Source organism: Echiichthys vipera (genome assembly GCF_963691815.1).
Source record: "Echiichthys vipera genome assembly, chromosome: X".
NCBI lineage: Eukaryota > Metazoa > Chordata > Actinopteri > Perciformes > Trachinidae > Echiichthys > Echiichthys vipera.
The window spans coordinates 31780326-31796657 of NC_139825.1; the positions used below are offsets into that span (position 1 = coordinate 31780326).

The 16332-nt window shown below is 41.4% G+C and overlaps 1 protein-coding gene across 3 annotated transcripts in view; it reads right to left on the reverse strand.

Moving 5' to 3' along the window:
• Nucleotides 1–16332, reverse strand: part of LOC310965445 (retinoic acid receptor gamma-A-like) — a 43322-nt gene that overhangs the window by 15296 nt on the left and 11694 nt on the right. For 2 of the 3 annotated variants that reach the window (XM_083939050.1, XM_083939048.1), the window contains exon 2: nt 11352–11747. In XM_083939050.1, the coding sequence (XP_083795176.1) occupies nt 11352–11520 (169 nt within the window). In that variant the 5' untranslated portion in view covers nt 11521–11747. Of the gene's footprint in view, nt 1–3955; nt 4366–11351; nt 11748–16332 lie in introns of those variants that run through there. The other variant, XM_083939049.1, reaches the window with a different exon arrangement.

Consider the following 16332-nt stretch of genomic DNA (forward strand, 5'->3'; position numbering starts at 1 on the left):
TCTATCTATCTATCTATCTATCTAAGTACAACTCACTAAACCTCAAAAGACTGGTTTTGAGCAGTTCCACCAAGAGAGGGACGTGTGGCTGTTGATAGGGAGCATCTTATTGATGCCACAAAAGAAAGAAAGAAAGACTGTGGTATTTATTCTGTCTTTATTAATTTACATAGCACTTAAAGGTCCCATATTGTAAAAAGTGAGATTTTGATGTCTGTTTTTATTATTATGACGTGAGATGTTGAATAAATACTGTGAAAGTATCACAATTCTCAATCCACGGAGAAATGCACACAGCCAGTATTCAGAAACTGTGCCTTTGAATGAGAAAATTAGCATAACATAGGACCTTTAAGTGCAAATGATCTTACTTACAAACTAGGTTGTAACCTGAAACCCATTTTCTGACCATCCACTCCTATATGTGAGTATTGAAAATCTGCTTCGCCTTGGCCTTTGTTCACAAAGTGACTTCTCTGGCACACTGTCAGTGTCAAAAACACCAAATTACATCAGTGAAATCTTGACAGTTGATCTAAATCTGTTAATCTAGTTAAAGTAAGGTAACCTGCTTGTAGGGTTCTAACCAGCTGCAGTGGCACTGTCTGTTTATCAAAATGTACCAGTGATTTAAAGTCAGTGTAAAAGCAATGCATTTTCAGAAACTGGTATCTACACGTTAAAGTTTTACTGTGGAAAATGAAAAGTTACAGGTTCAAGGTCCATTGTTGTTGTCTTGTCTTAAATCTACAATAAGCTCTACTTCTCTTGAACATCTCGGAAACAAACTGAATGAACTTGCATTTCAGGGTTATCAGAGGTTGTTGCAGTAACGGTATTTGGGAAAAACAGCCCACAGGCAGCAAAAGAGAGTAAAGGCCAGTATTTCATGACCCAGTGACACAGATTACCTCATTTGATTAAATACAAGTAATGTACTGGGGCAGGTACAGCCAACATAATCACCTGAGCCCCTTCTAGTCCAAGAAATACATGCAGACAGTCCCTAAAATCCCACTGTGTCATAGTATGGCCACTCTGATGATATTAGGGTTCGAGGAGCATTGTTAAACTACCTTTGAAGAACCCATTTAAAGAGAAGGGAGTGCCAGAGTAAAGGAGATTATCACTGAATGAAGAGGAGAATGTTTCCCCCCAAAGCCTGAAAATACAAAGAGTAACAGGGCCAGGGGTATAATCCCAAATCAACTTCATCCTTCCATTCTTCTTTCAGCCTTCGTCTCTTTCAACTGCCATGCACCTACACACCACATAATCTCTTAATTGACCCTTTGTAATTGTAATTGAATCATTAAAAGCTCTTGGTTACACAACACAAGGTGTGTAAACTGAACCAAGTGTGTGCAAAGAATACACACACACACACACACACACACACACACACACACACACACACACACACACACACACACACACACATCATAGGTAGAAGGAACACACACCGATACGTACTATTGGAAGAGAAGGATATAGTATAGAAAGGAGGGGCTCTTCAAAAGAGGAGAAAAACAAATGTCATGTAGGAGAGCCCCCCCCCACACACACACACACACATACACATACACATACACACACACACACACACACACACACACACACACACACACACACACACACACACCTTCTGCAGTGACAGAGAGAGTGGACAGAATTTGGCATGTCCCCGCTGCCTTTAATGCCTCCTGACGTTGAAACAAAGGAAGGCAGAGAGGTGCTGAACTGCCTCACATAAAAGAAACACAGGAAAAGATGACACCCCCCCCCCCCCAACACACACACACACACACACACACACACGAACACACAGAGGAGAGAAAGCTTATGTCAAAAAGGCACAGAGGCCAAACCGCTCAGGAATTTAGAGTTGCAGTGTCCAACAGTGCATGTTTACTGAAAGCAACACTGTAAAAGCAAACTTTTATTCTGTGGGTTGATGCGTGAACAAGGTGGACCTTTTTAATAATTACAAGAGTCTAAATTCTGACATGGACTATCAGTCAATAAATGCTTTGAGTTTTCACCAAGGCAAAGGCCTAAGACTCAAGAGGTTAACCATAAGATGGTCTATAATTACAGTTTCTTAGTCTGACTTAAATGATCTAAAATGTGAAATTTTAGAATAAATAAGTTACAACCTCTATTAAGAAAATACTACCAGCAATTGTAGAACAGTGTGCCAGCAATACCTACCGTAAATAACGGCTGTGTCAACGTTAAGTAAGTAGGGCTGCAACAATTCAACTGCCAATTATCTGATCGATGACTTCATCAATTGATCATTTGAAGTGTAGATCAACAGACCAAAATACTATAAATTCTTCACTTGCAATGATATAAAACACAGAAAGACAGCAAATCATCACACTGTAGAAGCTATGGATGGATGGTTGATTTTTTTTTTTAAAAATGACGATTAATCGATGATCAAATTGACAATTCAGTTAACAGACTAAATGTTTCAGCTCTAGTTATAAGAAGTCCACCAGCGTAGTCTCACATTTGGGACTGTCTAAGTGTATTCCATGAAGAAAATGATGTCTGTCAGAGGTGAGTAAGACCTCTTTGCATGTGACTGTCCAGTAATGTTAACACGTTACTCAGAAACAGAAACTGGTCAGTGGCCAGTCAGTGAACACCTTTTAGTTCCTAAAGTCTATGAAGGAAAATGGACATGCAATCTTCACAGCTAAAAAAAAAAAGAAGAAACTATACCCATTTTTATACACAGAAAAGAGGATGAATAAACATTTTGGACATTTGTCTGTCGGGCTGGCATCTGGTGAAGATACTCAGCGAGTTGAAACAGGCCCTGCTGTGGTGTTTGTCATCCTGACTGCTCATCCGTCATCATTAGTGTGCACTGAGGACCTGACAGTGCTTGATGCCCTGGTATCTAAATAATTACTGAAGATAAATAGACTCAAGGTGCTCACTGGGGATGTCCCACAGTAGAGAAGATATTTCAAACATGAAAAAGTGCTTTGCTGAGCTTGGTGACACATATGAATATACTTTAGCAAGTCTATAGTTAGACAGAGTCAATGTTTGATTTTCCAAGTCACAATGCCAAGTGTAATCAAAGAGTCGGAAAGTGGACTCCATGACAATAACAAAAGGTACGCTTATAATTTATAGAGTGTATTTTTCTCATTTATCTTTGCAGTGTTTGGCTGTGTGATTGCTCCTGTATGGGTTTTTTACCACTGTATCTTAATACATGATGCCATCTGCGCATTCAGGACTTTTGAGTTGTCAAAAGAATGTCTAGCCTTGTGTTAGGAAACAGCTTATACGCAAAGTGATTCATATTTTATCTTTAAACAACTGACTCCTTATCATCTGTTCCCTCTGAAGAATATTACTAAAAATAATTCTAGCGTCAAGTAACTTCACCCAGTTGCACTGATGTCTTTCTAACCAACTGTTGTGTGATTTCAAGGCCCATTTGCCTTCAATCTATCAGTGCTGTTTCTGTTTCTGGACATTGTTGTTGTTTTCTGGACATGTCCACACGGGTCAGGTCCCCGAATTGTTTAAAAGAGCTGTCAATCACGTGAAGTCATTCATAAAGAAAACAAACATGGTGATGTATAAATATGCACTCCCTGACTCACCCGCTCTCACAAAGCACACTAAGAGCATAAACAAACAAAAAGCAGGGTGAGAATGGGTACATAGAATCGAAAGGAATCTGACTCTTCCTGTGGAGAGAGCTCTATGATAACAAAACCAGGACTCTGATAAGGACACACACACACACACACACACACACACACACACACACACACACGCACACTCACGTACACTCTCACACACACACACACACACACACACACACACACACACACACACACACACACACACACACACACACACACACACACACACACACAGCTGCTCTGTTCCAGTCTGATGGACAGGATGGAGTACTCACACTGAATGCTGCCGGTCCCGGCCCAGGCAAAGGGGTCCAGGCCGGAGAAGTAAGAGGTGGCCTTGCTGAGCATGCAGGAGCCTTGTCCGGACACATCAAAGAGTGGCCGCGGGGCCAGCCCCAGAGCCTCCATGCAGTCAAACATGCTCCTCTCAAGTCACAGCAAACACAACTGCAGCCTTTTGTTCTGCAGCCAAGCTGAGAGAAAGTGACTATAAAATGTGAGAAAAGGCTTCCTGTGACTTAGAGTAACTCAATGCCCTGCTTGGTCCAGGTGTTCCCTGTCTCTGTCTCGCTGTATGTCTGTCTCTTGTTCCCTCCTGTCTGCCTGTCCTTCTAAACAAGTTATCTGGAAGGACTAATCCCTTCTTTCTCACGTTATTTCTGCTCTACAGCCCAAACTTGTTTTATCCTCTCTGTTCCCTGATCTCTCTGGGCCTCTCAACCTCAGATTCAGTCAACTATTCGCATGCTCTCTCAGCACAGAAAAAGGAGGTGTTGTTGGGGAAGAAGAAGAAGAGGGGAGGGACACGGTGCTCCTCAAGGGGGTGTGTACCTGCTTTCTGATTGGTCACGCACCAAAGTTTTTCTCCTTCCCCCCTTTTCCTCTCATGCCTCTCATTTTTACCAGCCGCGACAGTGATGCTGGTATTGTTTTCACTTTATGAGTCTCTGTGTGTGTGTGTGTGTTTCTGTGTGTGTGTGTGTGTGTGTGTGTGTGTGTGTGTCATCCTGGAGATACTTACTGTAGCAGTAACTAACACAGAGGTGGTTTTGAGTGTTTTGCTAGGTGTTTATGTGTCAGTCTGTCTGTCTGTGGACAGATATCGTCATCGCGTTAGCATCCCAACCGTGGGAGATACAGTCACGAAACATTACAGGTGTGCAGTTTAGATTAAAATAAAGGTCTAATTCAAACATTGGGGTAAGAAGTAGGGAAGGGATCAAAAGGTGCTGAGAGAGAGGCAATTTAGTTAGAGTGTCATTTGCTAATTTCCCCAGCTTTCACCGTAAATACACGCTCTACTCTAGTGTCCATAGTACAATGTTTTCAAAGTGACCACAAGAAACAAACCTGCTCACACAAACTCAGTCCCCACAATTTCCCCCAAGTTAAAAGCATATTACTACAGTAGAATACAGTATATAGAGTATTGTGCTGCATTTCTTTCCTATGATATACAGTACATTTTTTATTATTAGTGTATTTAGTGTATATCGAAATACAATGAAAGGAAACAAGTAACTGAAAAAGAAACAAGACACAATACAGCTTTATTTTACAGTTTCAATATTTAAAAATATATAATTCCTGATAATTTATTTAATAACTGAGTACCTTGGTACTTGTAAGTAAACATAAACACAAAGTTCTGAGTGACTTTTTAGATTTTAGCTGAGTGCTGAGTTTACCAGCATCTGTTTAAATAACATTCAACAAAATAAACATCCATTCATTGTTAATTTATAATTGTTAACTTTCTGCTTTATAATTAAGTGCATGTTTGTATATAGATACATGTTGTGTAAAGTGAACCACCTGCCTGTGTTTTACCTATATTTGTGCCAAAGTACATTGTTCCTTTTAGGAAATATTCAAATAAACGGGACAGTCTTTAGGAATGTGCAGAAATATAAAATAGAGTTTTACAGAAGAAAGAGAGAAGAGAAAGAAAGGGTGCTGAACATGGATGAAATACAAGACAAGGAATTAGTTAAATTGTGTGTATTCCAGTTGAATTTCAAGCTGGAGGTGTGATCTGTTTCAGTCAACACATCATTTCTTCTTTTTCTTTTGAATACTCATCCATTTCCTGGTCTCTCTATTGCAGTTTTATGTATCTCTCAAAGCTTCTCTTTCCATTTGCTCTTGGCATGTGCAGATATCTAATTCAATTCTTTCGATTCCGTTCGAAATGGATTCAGTTATCTTCCCTCCCAGAGCTTATTGGATAGTTCAGTCATACTGAAGTGGGACTCCACTACAGGCGAACCACGCTGGCCCGGAGTCTGGATAGTTTGTATACGAGACAGCCTCACCCTCCTCCCCTTCCTTCCCTCGTTCAAGAGGGATGAACTCTGGAAGAAATCCCCACTGGGGCTCTAACACCCCCCTTCACAGACACACACACACACACTTCCCAAATTGTCCTGCCTGTGGCTTCGTACACTTCATAACCTTGTTTGTTACAATTCTCTATTTTCTTTGTTTTTCTCCTGTTTTCTCCCAGCCCTCCGAATCATTTTATTTCTACTTTTCATTATTATTTGGAGGATAACAGCACCCTTCCTGATTTTTTCCTTGAACTTTTTTTTATTCAAATTAGTCCCCCTCCCAGTCTTTTTACCTGTCTTTCGCCACCATGGCCAGGCAGCACACGCACACAAACACACACTCTCTCTCTCTCACACACACACACACACACACACACACACACACACACACACACACACACACACACACACACACACACACACACACACACACACACACACACACACACACACACACACACACACACACACACACACACACACACACACACTACAATGACACACAGCCTGCTGAGCTCTCTCCACACCTTGAGACAATTACCCTCCCCAGCTCACAGCACCCTGCCCCCTGTTGCTGCTTTGAGGAAAGAGACATACAAATGCAGGGCGAATGCGAAAAGAAGAAAGAAAGTTGTCTCACTTTCTTTCACTTTGAACAAAACTGCCACTATTGTAGTCAGACAGATCATTGCCTTTCTAACACACATGCACACAAGTTGTAAGAGGAGCGAGTCACATTACAACTATTCACAATCAGGGTTTTTTTGGCTATTCATCCTGTCGTCATGTCTGACACAAACACACAAAGCTGAACAATGGCCTCTCTCTCACTCTCTTTCTCTGTCTGTCTCTTTCTCTACCAGCAGCTCCTCCGGCGCGGCCGCAGATATTTGCACAAAGCCTCTCTGCGGTCATCAGCAAGCGCACAAATATAGTCACAAATGTGAGGCAAGTGTGAAACTGCTGGTTTGTGATATTCATGGGTGTTGGAATGTGCAGCCTACAGAGTGGCAGTGGAAATATGTGTGTGTGTGTGTGTGTGTTTATGTGTGTGTGTGTGTGTGTGTGCGAGCATGTGTGTGTGTGCGTATGTGTGTGTGTGTGTGTGTGTGTGTGTGTGTGTGTGTGTGTGTGTGTGTGTGTGTGTGTGTGTGTGTGTGTGTGTGTGTGTGTGTGTGTGTGTGTGCGCGTGTGTGTTCAGACGCACAGACAATTATGTGTGTATGTGCTTAAACAGAGTGCCTATGATGAAAGACACAAAGAAAAACACACAAGCCTCACTCTGTGCCTTTAGGTTCAAGTTACTAATATCACACACAAACACTGACACACACAGACACACAGACACAGACACACACACACACACACAAATATACAAACACACACACACACACACACACACACACACACACACACACACACACACACACACACACACACACACACACACACACACACACACACACACACAAAACATTACAAAGAACAAGATGTGACTAGCACAGAAATTACGAAAGGACATTGTGTTCGTTGTGGAAAAACACCCTCATGATCACTACAGTGAGATTTCTTCCTTTTCATAGCCCAGCAACTATTTCGATGAAGACAGAATTTTGATCTTGGTGTCAAAAATACAGTGTTCAAAAAAACCTTTTGAGAAATATTTACTTAAAATCATGTATTTGCGCCAATTCCAGGACCAGCACTAGTGGGCAGAGAAGCTTTTAAAAAAAGAGTTCCTAGTGTGCTTTTACACTAATTCCCAGTTCCCACTGTTATTAGGAAGAGAGATGAGAATGCATGACTGAATACAGAGCAGGGAGCTTTAGATGTAGATATCCTCTAATTTCAAGTCCAGGGATGTTTTGAATTTTATCTCATTAGGGAACAGAGTCCAGTCTTCCACTCACACTGATTAGAACCTGGTTTAAATCAATTAGCAAATCCCACTTAATCTGTTATCGTGATGTTGCGTAATTTTGTTCTTGTTACACTAATGAGAGATAAGTAATGTATTGTAGCTTCATTGATGGTAAAGAACGGGCTTATTATTTGCATGGTTAGTCTTCATCAGTACTGAAAACGCTCGCTGGCTAGCCGCCACAAGAAACTATCAGTTTACACAAGTAACCCCTACAGAGTTAATACAAATATTTCTAGCTGAAGTATAAATGTTTCAGCTTCTTTCCATCACTGAGATCAAGATTCAAGAGTGCAAGCCATTTCCTGCCAGCACTCTCAGTCAGAAGGTTCAGGTTCGTCCTCAGGCGAATAGTCCTGCAAATTGTGTGCGTTAAAGTCGTGGCAGCTTCGTCAACTCAATTCAAAACAGAAACCTCCAAGGATTGGTAGATTTAGATTTGTATGGCCGCATACAGTTACTGAATTTCAGGGCCATCCTGCTGAGCTTTCCAAATGGTCTCATTAAAAATACGGAGGTATTTGGACATTTCTCTCTTTGCAGGTTGGACTAAGGCACATGTAAGAAACTGATGGCTGTTCTAGCCAGGGCATCGGTAATCTCTATGAATAAGCTTTCTGGTTTCCTGTCTGTAGTCGGTTTGTAGTCCGAGTAGTATTAACCAATCACATTTGAGCGGGCTTCGGTTGATTGCAGGTAAACAGTCTGTGTGGAAAGCGAGAGAGGCTGAATGCAATGGCCAAAATGCAATCTGCTACAATCCCACGACAATTTAGCTTTTTTATATGCAGCTATCTGTTTATAGACATAAGCCAAAATTTCATCTGGACCTAAAACACCTACAGAGAGTATCGACTCAGACTGTAAACAATTATATGGGGAAGTCTTGGCCTGGATGTCTATTAACTGCTGTAGGGATATCCTCTGGTACACGGAAATCTCAGAAATATTGCCCGTTGCACCCAGAAGCTAAATCATTGTCAGACCGATAACCGATGGGTTCCAAGAATGGGGCATCATATTTCCCATTTCAATACTTGACGATGAAGGTGAACACTTGCAACTGGAGTGCCCACTGGATGTGATGAGAGATGACCCGGACTAGAGACGAATCGTGGTGTGTCGCAACAATGAAGATCCTGCCCTCACGGTAGCAACGCCACTTTTTTAAAGTCCACACCACTGCTGAACATTCCTGTTCTGTGGTTGAATAATTCCTCTCTGCTGGATTTAAGGTGAAAGCAGTGACATGCTCACTGCCTAGTCCTGTTTGTTGGGCCAGCACCAAACCCAACAAATGTTTCTGTAAAATGTAATAATTTAGGCTACTCTGAACACTACTTTGGCACTTTTTTACCTTTCTGTTGGTTGTTCTGCCATTCTGCCTTTCCCATTTACACAGATTTTTGGTTTGGCACTGTTATGACTTTGTGACTACCACCACTGACAGCTCAGAGACGTAACGTATTTGTCCCTCCATTCTGTCTCCTTTAATGAATAAAATAATAAAATAAGAATGAGAATAAAATAATTTAGTCCCCGGAACAAAATCCAAAATGAACAAAATCTAATCAGATGCAAAGTCAGATGTAAAATCAAGGCTTTCATTATCTGAAACAGTCATTGTTGAATGACTGGTGTGATGCACAACCTACAGTACAGTGTTACAAATGTCGACTTGGCTTCAAAACTTAGTTGTTGCATCTATTTCGACAACGTTGAAATGCAAACAAACAATCAAGCACACACACGCATACAAAGCCTCACTTGTCATACTCGACTGCATGTCTGACATATAATTACCAAACATATGAAGGCAAGAAAAAACAAAGAAGACAGAGACAGAATTTAACTTTTAACTGCTGTTAGATATATTTGATTATTTAACTAATGTTACTTTGTGGTCTCATTACTACAATATTAAGAAATTGAAAAGGGTTTTATCACAATCTACTATTTCTTTTTTGTTGGCCTCTACCATCAAATATAGTTGTCATAACACAGATAAATGTGAATGATACTCTGCATGTACCCGACAAGTTTTCTAGTCCTTTTTTTTGTCATGTGTGACCATCCATACAGTCATCGATCCTGACTGACATAATGAGGCCCCTCATATCTCTCTGTCTCTGTCTGTATATGTATAAAAGTCCCAGAGGCAACATGTCAAAGATATAATGACATTGAGAGTGCTTCAAACATGGTTGTAGGGGCTGAGTCTCCAGATAAACAGATATCAGCCACCCACTGAACACATTATCTGTGTACACAGTGACACACACACACACACACACACACACACACACACACACACACACACACACACACACACACACACACACACACACACACACACACACGCATTGATTGACAGCAGGTATTTCTACACCAGATGTCAGGTTTACAGACGAGAGATGCCGTGTAGGAGTGGGAAGCAAAGAGTGTTATTTAGAATAACAAATAATGTGATCGAATAATGTTGTAACCCTTGTTGTAACCATAGACTGTAACCTAAGGTACTACTGTAAGACTGGAGTAGAATACGCACCCTTTTTATGTAACTCAGTGAGTTTCAGTTAATATTTCTTCTCATATGAATTGATAGCAACTCCAACTGTATTAGTGTGAGTGGAGTGTCAAGGGGTCAAAGTTACAATTATCTGAACGCAGATTCAAATGAAATAGTGCTGTGAGCCTGTAATGACTGAGGGATGTTGTTAAACACAATAAAAAGAGGAGCAGTAAAGGAAACCAGTTAAGATATTATATATTAGAGCAAGCAAAGGGGAATGTGTCCTTCACTTTTCAAATCAGCTTCATTTTCAAACTATACATTGCATGAATCTCTCTGCTGTCTTGCTCAGACTCTCTGTCACTTCGAAGTGCAACAGCGCCCCCTGTGACTCAAAATGGTCTTTATACAAACACTGTTTTTGCAAGCTGAAATGAGAAACTCTTTCATCTTACAAAAGCCCCGTCCTTCTTCTTCTGAGGTGGTTTGTGTTTCTCTGTTTCAATGATGATTTGAAAGACTTAGATTCTATGTAAAGCAGCAAATTACACCAGGGACCATGTTATGTTTGCTGTTTTTTCCAGTCTGCCCTCTCTGCCATCCGCCTGGTTTACCACAAGGAAAAACTCTTCTCTTCTCAATGCATGATTTAAAGCTTGATTATAACCTCAAATTGGCCCTGAGAAAAAAAGTGGAGAGTCTCCACAGTTTTACACAAAACAGGGCTGTCAGGACACAGACAGCAGGCACACTATCTCCTCCTGTGCAAAGTCGTGAGATCAGGATTTCTTGCCTCCTGATTCATCCTCTGGACAGTTGCAACCCCCATGGTTATATTATGATTCATTTATTATACATCTTTCAGAGCAATACACTATTACAGGGATGTAATTATTTTTATTACTCACACAATGCAGCCATCTCTTTGGGAAGGTCTGCCCCAAACCGGCCGAAGAGGTGGCTACTGGCCAGCAGGTCGAAGGGGGAGTGGCTCCTCATGGAGTTAAAGGTGAACGGATACATAGCCCGAGGGAAGCCGGTCATGTGACGCACTTGGTGCTCCCTGTTGGTTGCCATGGTTAAAAAGTGCAGCTGGTGGTTCGGGGGACTTTTCTCTGACTGTCTCGTCCTCCTGCTTCGTCTTCGTCAGGGGCCTGTGGTGAGTTTGAAGTAGGCTGCTGCCATTCAGCCCCTTTCAGCTGCTGGCTGCTCTGTCTTCAGGCTGCAGAGAGGTGAGAGGGAGGCTGAGGAGGGAGGATAAGAGACCAGGAGCCACGTGACAAAGACCTGACCAGGTCCAGACTCTGTAGAAAAGGAGGAAAGAGAAGGTGGAGGGGTTAGATACTGATCTGGAGCACAACAATTCACCTAAAGTCTAATCTCTATAAACAGACTCTGCATAGGTATAGGAATGTAGAATCTGTAGGCAACTGGACAAGAATTGGTAGCCGAAGTGGTCTGGTTTCCTTGTGTAGTCCAAGTAGTATTGACCAATCACGTTTGAGCCTGCTTTGGTTGCATGCAGGTAAACAGTCTGTCTGGAGAGCAAAAGAGGTGCATGCATTGGCTGTCATGCAATCACAGAAACCATCGGCTATTGTATTTGCTGTGTGTGTGACATCTGTTTGGCGAGACGCCGTCTCTCGACTCCAACTCCATCACGGGAAAGCCTGAAATATTAGCCGATGCCCCCAGAGGCTAAATTGCCATCAAATGGATAGCCGATGGTTTCCAAGACTGCCTAAAGTCAAAAATATAAGTAACCAAAACAACACCTGAAATATCTGGAAAGCAAACTCCAGACAAGGGATAAAATAACAATGAGCAAAAAGAGAGCGCTGAAGAAATAGCAACACTTCTCTCCTGCTTTTTGTCCGTCTTCAAAGTAGTGCAATGATTTCAGGCCACGCCATATGATTTCAATCAGCAGAACTGTGTTATAAAGGGTCTCTCTGTTCCCTCTGCCAGCCTGACTCTAGCCAGCCTGCCCGAGAACAGCCAGCCACAACATGGGTACAATTAACCCTTTACAACAACAGACACACATGACCTACTCATTCTCACTGTACCCCACAACATAAACCCTCTGTGCCCTCTGTGAAGCGTACAAACCTGCTGAAGGTTTTTCATTACAACCATGTCTCACCTTTTTCTGTCTCTAAGGAGATCAACGTAGAGGCTCTGTGACCCTGTCAATAAGTTAAATGAGGGCAGCCCTACCCCTCTTTTTTCTCTATGAATCTCTCATCCCCTTCAGTGATCCCATGAGTGGACGTGGCTTAACTCTCTGCGGTGGAGCTGTGGTATAGCTCGGCCAAAGAATGTCTTGTTGTTTTGGGCCTGCTTCTGCATGGGAATCAAACACTCAGGGTGGGTGAGAGGCAGCACTAGATAATTATGAATTTACAAATGTCCCCCAGCTACTAAGAAGAATATACATATTTAGTAGACGGAGTGAAAAAAAAAATATATTGAGGCGAAATATCTTTCTTTTAAAATACCATTCATTGACAAGACCCTGTCTCTCTCATTTGTGCTGAAATACTAACTCAGGTGCACAAATACAGTGTACCTAATATGCAAAGTCAGTTACATACAGGGGCCTGACAGTGCTCCAGAAAAGGGTCGCCCCATCCCTGATTGAAAGTAAACTGTTATCTGTAAATATACTCTCCAGAGCCCCGACATGCAAACACACACACTACGCTACTCACAGAATTTAAAAATCACATTGAAAAAAGAAATCCAACAGCAACATGCCTTTTCGGGAACAGTGTCCCAGTTACGCTTGATTATCCACGGACCTTTTTGTCAGACTTTTTCTTTGGTAGAAAGTAGGTCCAATTAAAAGTGTTTACGACCATTCACCTCTATTGTATTGGGCGGACATCTCAAAACCTGAACAAATATATCCCAAACGGTTGGATGGCTTTAGCACCATGCTAAATGAAAAAAAATGCGTTTTCTCTAATGGAAACAAGCTTTATTTTTGAAGTGTTTGCGACCGCACCTTACTAAAAAGCTCTAAACTTAACATAACGTGCTCCAGGCTTTATCTCTCCAGATCCAAAGAAAATGTGATTGTTTTTAAATCTGGGTTAACAAAGCAATTAAAGCTATGGTAGGCAGTTTTCTGAAAAAAGAAAAAAATGAAAATACTGCTCTCCTCCTGCAGCCCTCCCTCGTCGTCCTCAGCCCCTCCCACCAGGTGAACACGGACATATGCACACGCTGCATACAGCAACCTGGAAGAGCACTAGACATTAATTTCAGGAATATGATCCTGATGCTGTTATGAAGCCGCAATTTTATGAGAATAACTGTCCTGTTGTTTTTGTAAGCTTGTGGGGCTATAAAGGCCTTTGAGATGACATTCTGTTGATTTGAGGCTCTAACTAAACATGGCCTTGATTTAAACGCAGCAGTGAGCCTTTGGCTATGGTTAATAGAAGGCTAAACATTTTCACTCCATCGCTGAAATGCTTTGCCGATACTGACACATGTTTTATTACGTTTATTGTTAGTCTTTTAGACGCTGTTAGGACTCTGTCAGCATTGAATCAGGCTTTCACCATCTGTAGGGCTGTGCACATGCATCTGCTTTTATAAAATAGACGAAGGAAGGAGCTCTCTCTGAAGTGACCTGTGATTGGCCAAAGTCTCCTTAGATTTTCCAAAGCTTTAAAACAGCAAAGAAGAGGTGCAGCATTTTAGTTTTCTTTAAGTCCACTTGAATAACAATATGTTGAAAAATTATTTTAGTTTTTTTTGCCCAATGATGTGGCCCCACACACACACACACTGTTGCCAGTTTATAAGGTACCTATGCCAACATCAATGCAGTATAATACACAAAAGCACGTCATTCAATTGTTCATGAAGTTTATACTGTTCAGCTTTTGCTGAAACTGTTTAAGAGAGGTGTTGATTTGACTTGGCGGCTGCAGTTTGTGGTGCTGTTGAACTGCATTGCAGCATACTGAGGGGTGTTTCTTATATTTTGTCTACCCTCATGGGGTGGACAAAATATCAGACTAATTGTCAGGTGTCTATTATGGTTAGAGAAAAATCAATGACATTAGATCCAGTTTTTTATCCCAACAGCTTTTAACACCTGGATCATTGCTTTTAGCGGAGGAAACACTGGAGAGTTTTGCCTGGGTTGATGAGAGGACACTTGGTCCAAAAGCCCACAATCTGCCTTTTGATCCAATTCCCACACCATTTTTAAAACACTCTACGGATTCTTTGAGGAACAGCTGTTGCATCTGGTGAATTGCTCTCTTCAGACAGGTGTCTTCCCCACCGCCTTTAAAACAGCAGTGGTGGAGCCGCTTCTGAAGAAGCGTGATTTAGATCCCAATGTTTTAAATAACTACCGGCCTGTATCCAACTTACCATTTAAAGTAAGATTTTAGAAAAAGTAGTTTTTAATCAAGTAAACGATTTTCTAAACTCAAATCATATTTCAGAGACCCATCAGTCTGGTTTTAGGAGCAACCACAGTACAGAGACCATGCTTTAAATTTAATTTAAATTTTAAATGACATCTGGTGTAATTTAGATAGACATAAACTCACTGGTACTGCCGGATCTAACTGCGATACAGTAGACCATCACATTTTATTAAATAGACTGACGAACCTGGTCGGCCTCACTGGTACTGTTTTTAACTGGTTCAAATCCTACCTTACTGATCAAAATTTCTTTGCAAGTATGGATACTTGTTTCTCAGGAACCCATCAGCTTTCATAGTTATGCTGATGATACGCAACTGTACATCGCCGTGTCTCCTGATGACACAGGGCCAGTTGATGCTCTTTTTAACTGCATTGTAGACATCAAGTCATGGATGGGAGCAAATTTCCTGCAGCTCAACCAGGAAAAAACAGAGGTTTTCGTCTGAAGGCCAGAGAGAGACACTTTAACTAATGTTACAGGATTTTAAACCCTCAAAATATGTAAAAAAAAAAAAAAAAAAAAAAAAAAATCTAGTTGTGATTTTTGACTCTGAGCTCTCTTTTATTCCATACATCAAAAACATAACAAAGATTTTTACCATCTTAAGAATATAGCCAGAGTCCGCCCGTTTCTCTCTCAGGCCAGCACGGAAGTGCTGATGCATGCTTTTATCTCTTGTTGTTTAGATTATTGTAATGCCCTGCTCTCTGGTCTTCCCAAAAAGACCATGTACAACTTACAATGACTACAGAACTCAGCTGCACGCTGGCCACAGAGAATGTTGATGTTTTTAAAAAGAGGCTCAATACCCACCTTTTTAATCAGGCTTCTTTCTAATTCCTTTTATTTCTCTTATATTTTTTTTTATTATTTTTAGCTTCTATACCTTTTATCTTATTTTACTGTTTTAGCCCCTCGGTTTTCCAGTGTTTCCTTTCAGGGGGCCAAACACACCGGGAGTTGTCTCTGGTCCACCGATGTGGGTGCGGTCCCGTGGACAGCCCTGGCTCGGGTGGCTTGAGAGTTCTACACCGTGGTGTGGAACCTCCTGTCCCTTTGGCGGTGCCCCCTGCAGCCATGGACCATGATTCCTCTCGGTGTACGCGGCCCCAAAGGTAGATTCTTCCTCAACTCAGATCTCGGTGCCTAGCCACGTCTCCTCAGCAACAACTAGTGTATGTGTGTGGGTGTGTGTACAGCTCTGTGTGTGAGTGAGTGTGTATGTCTTTCTGTATCTCTGTGTGTATATTTTTGGGGGTGGGAGGTTTGGGTTTTCATAGTGGTTTTTTTTGTTCATGTTTTGTTTTTGCTTTTTTGTTTTTCTCTATTTTCTGTAAGGCACTTTGTGCTACTGTCAAAGTATGAAAAGTGCCATATAAATAAAGAGTGATTGATTGAATTAATAATTGATTGTTCTTGAAGCAGCTT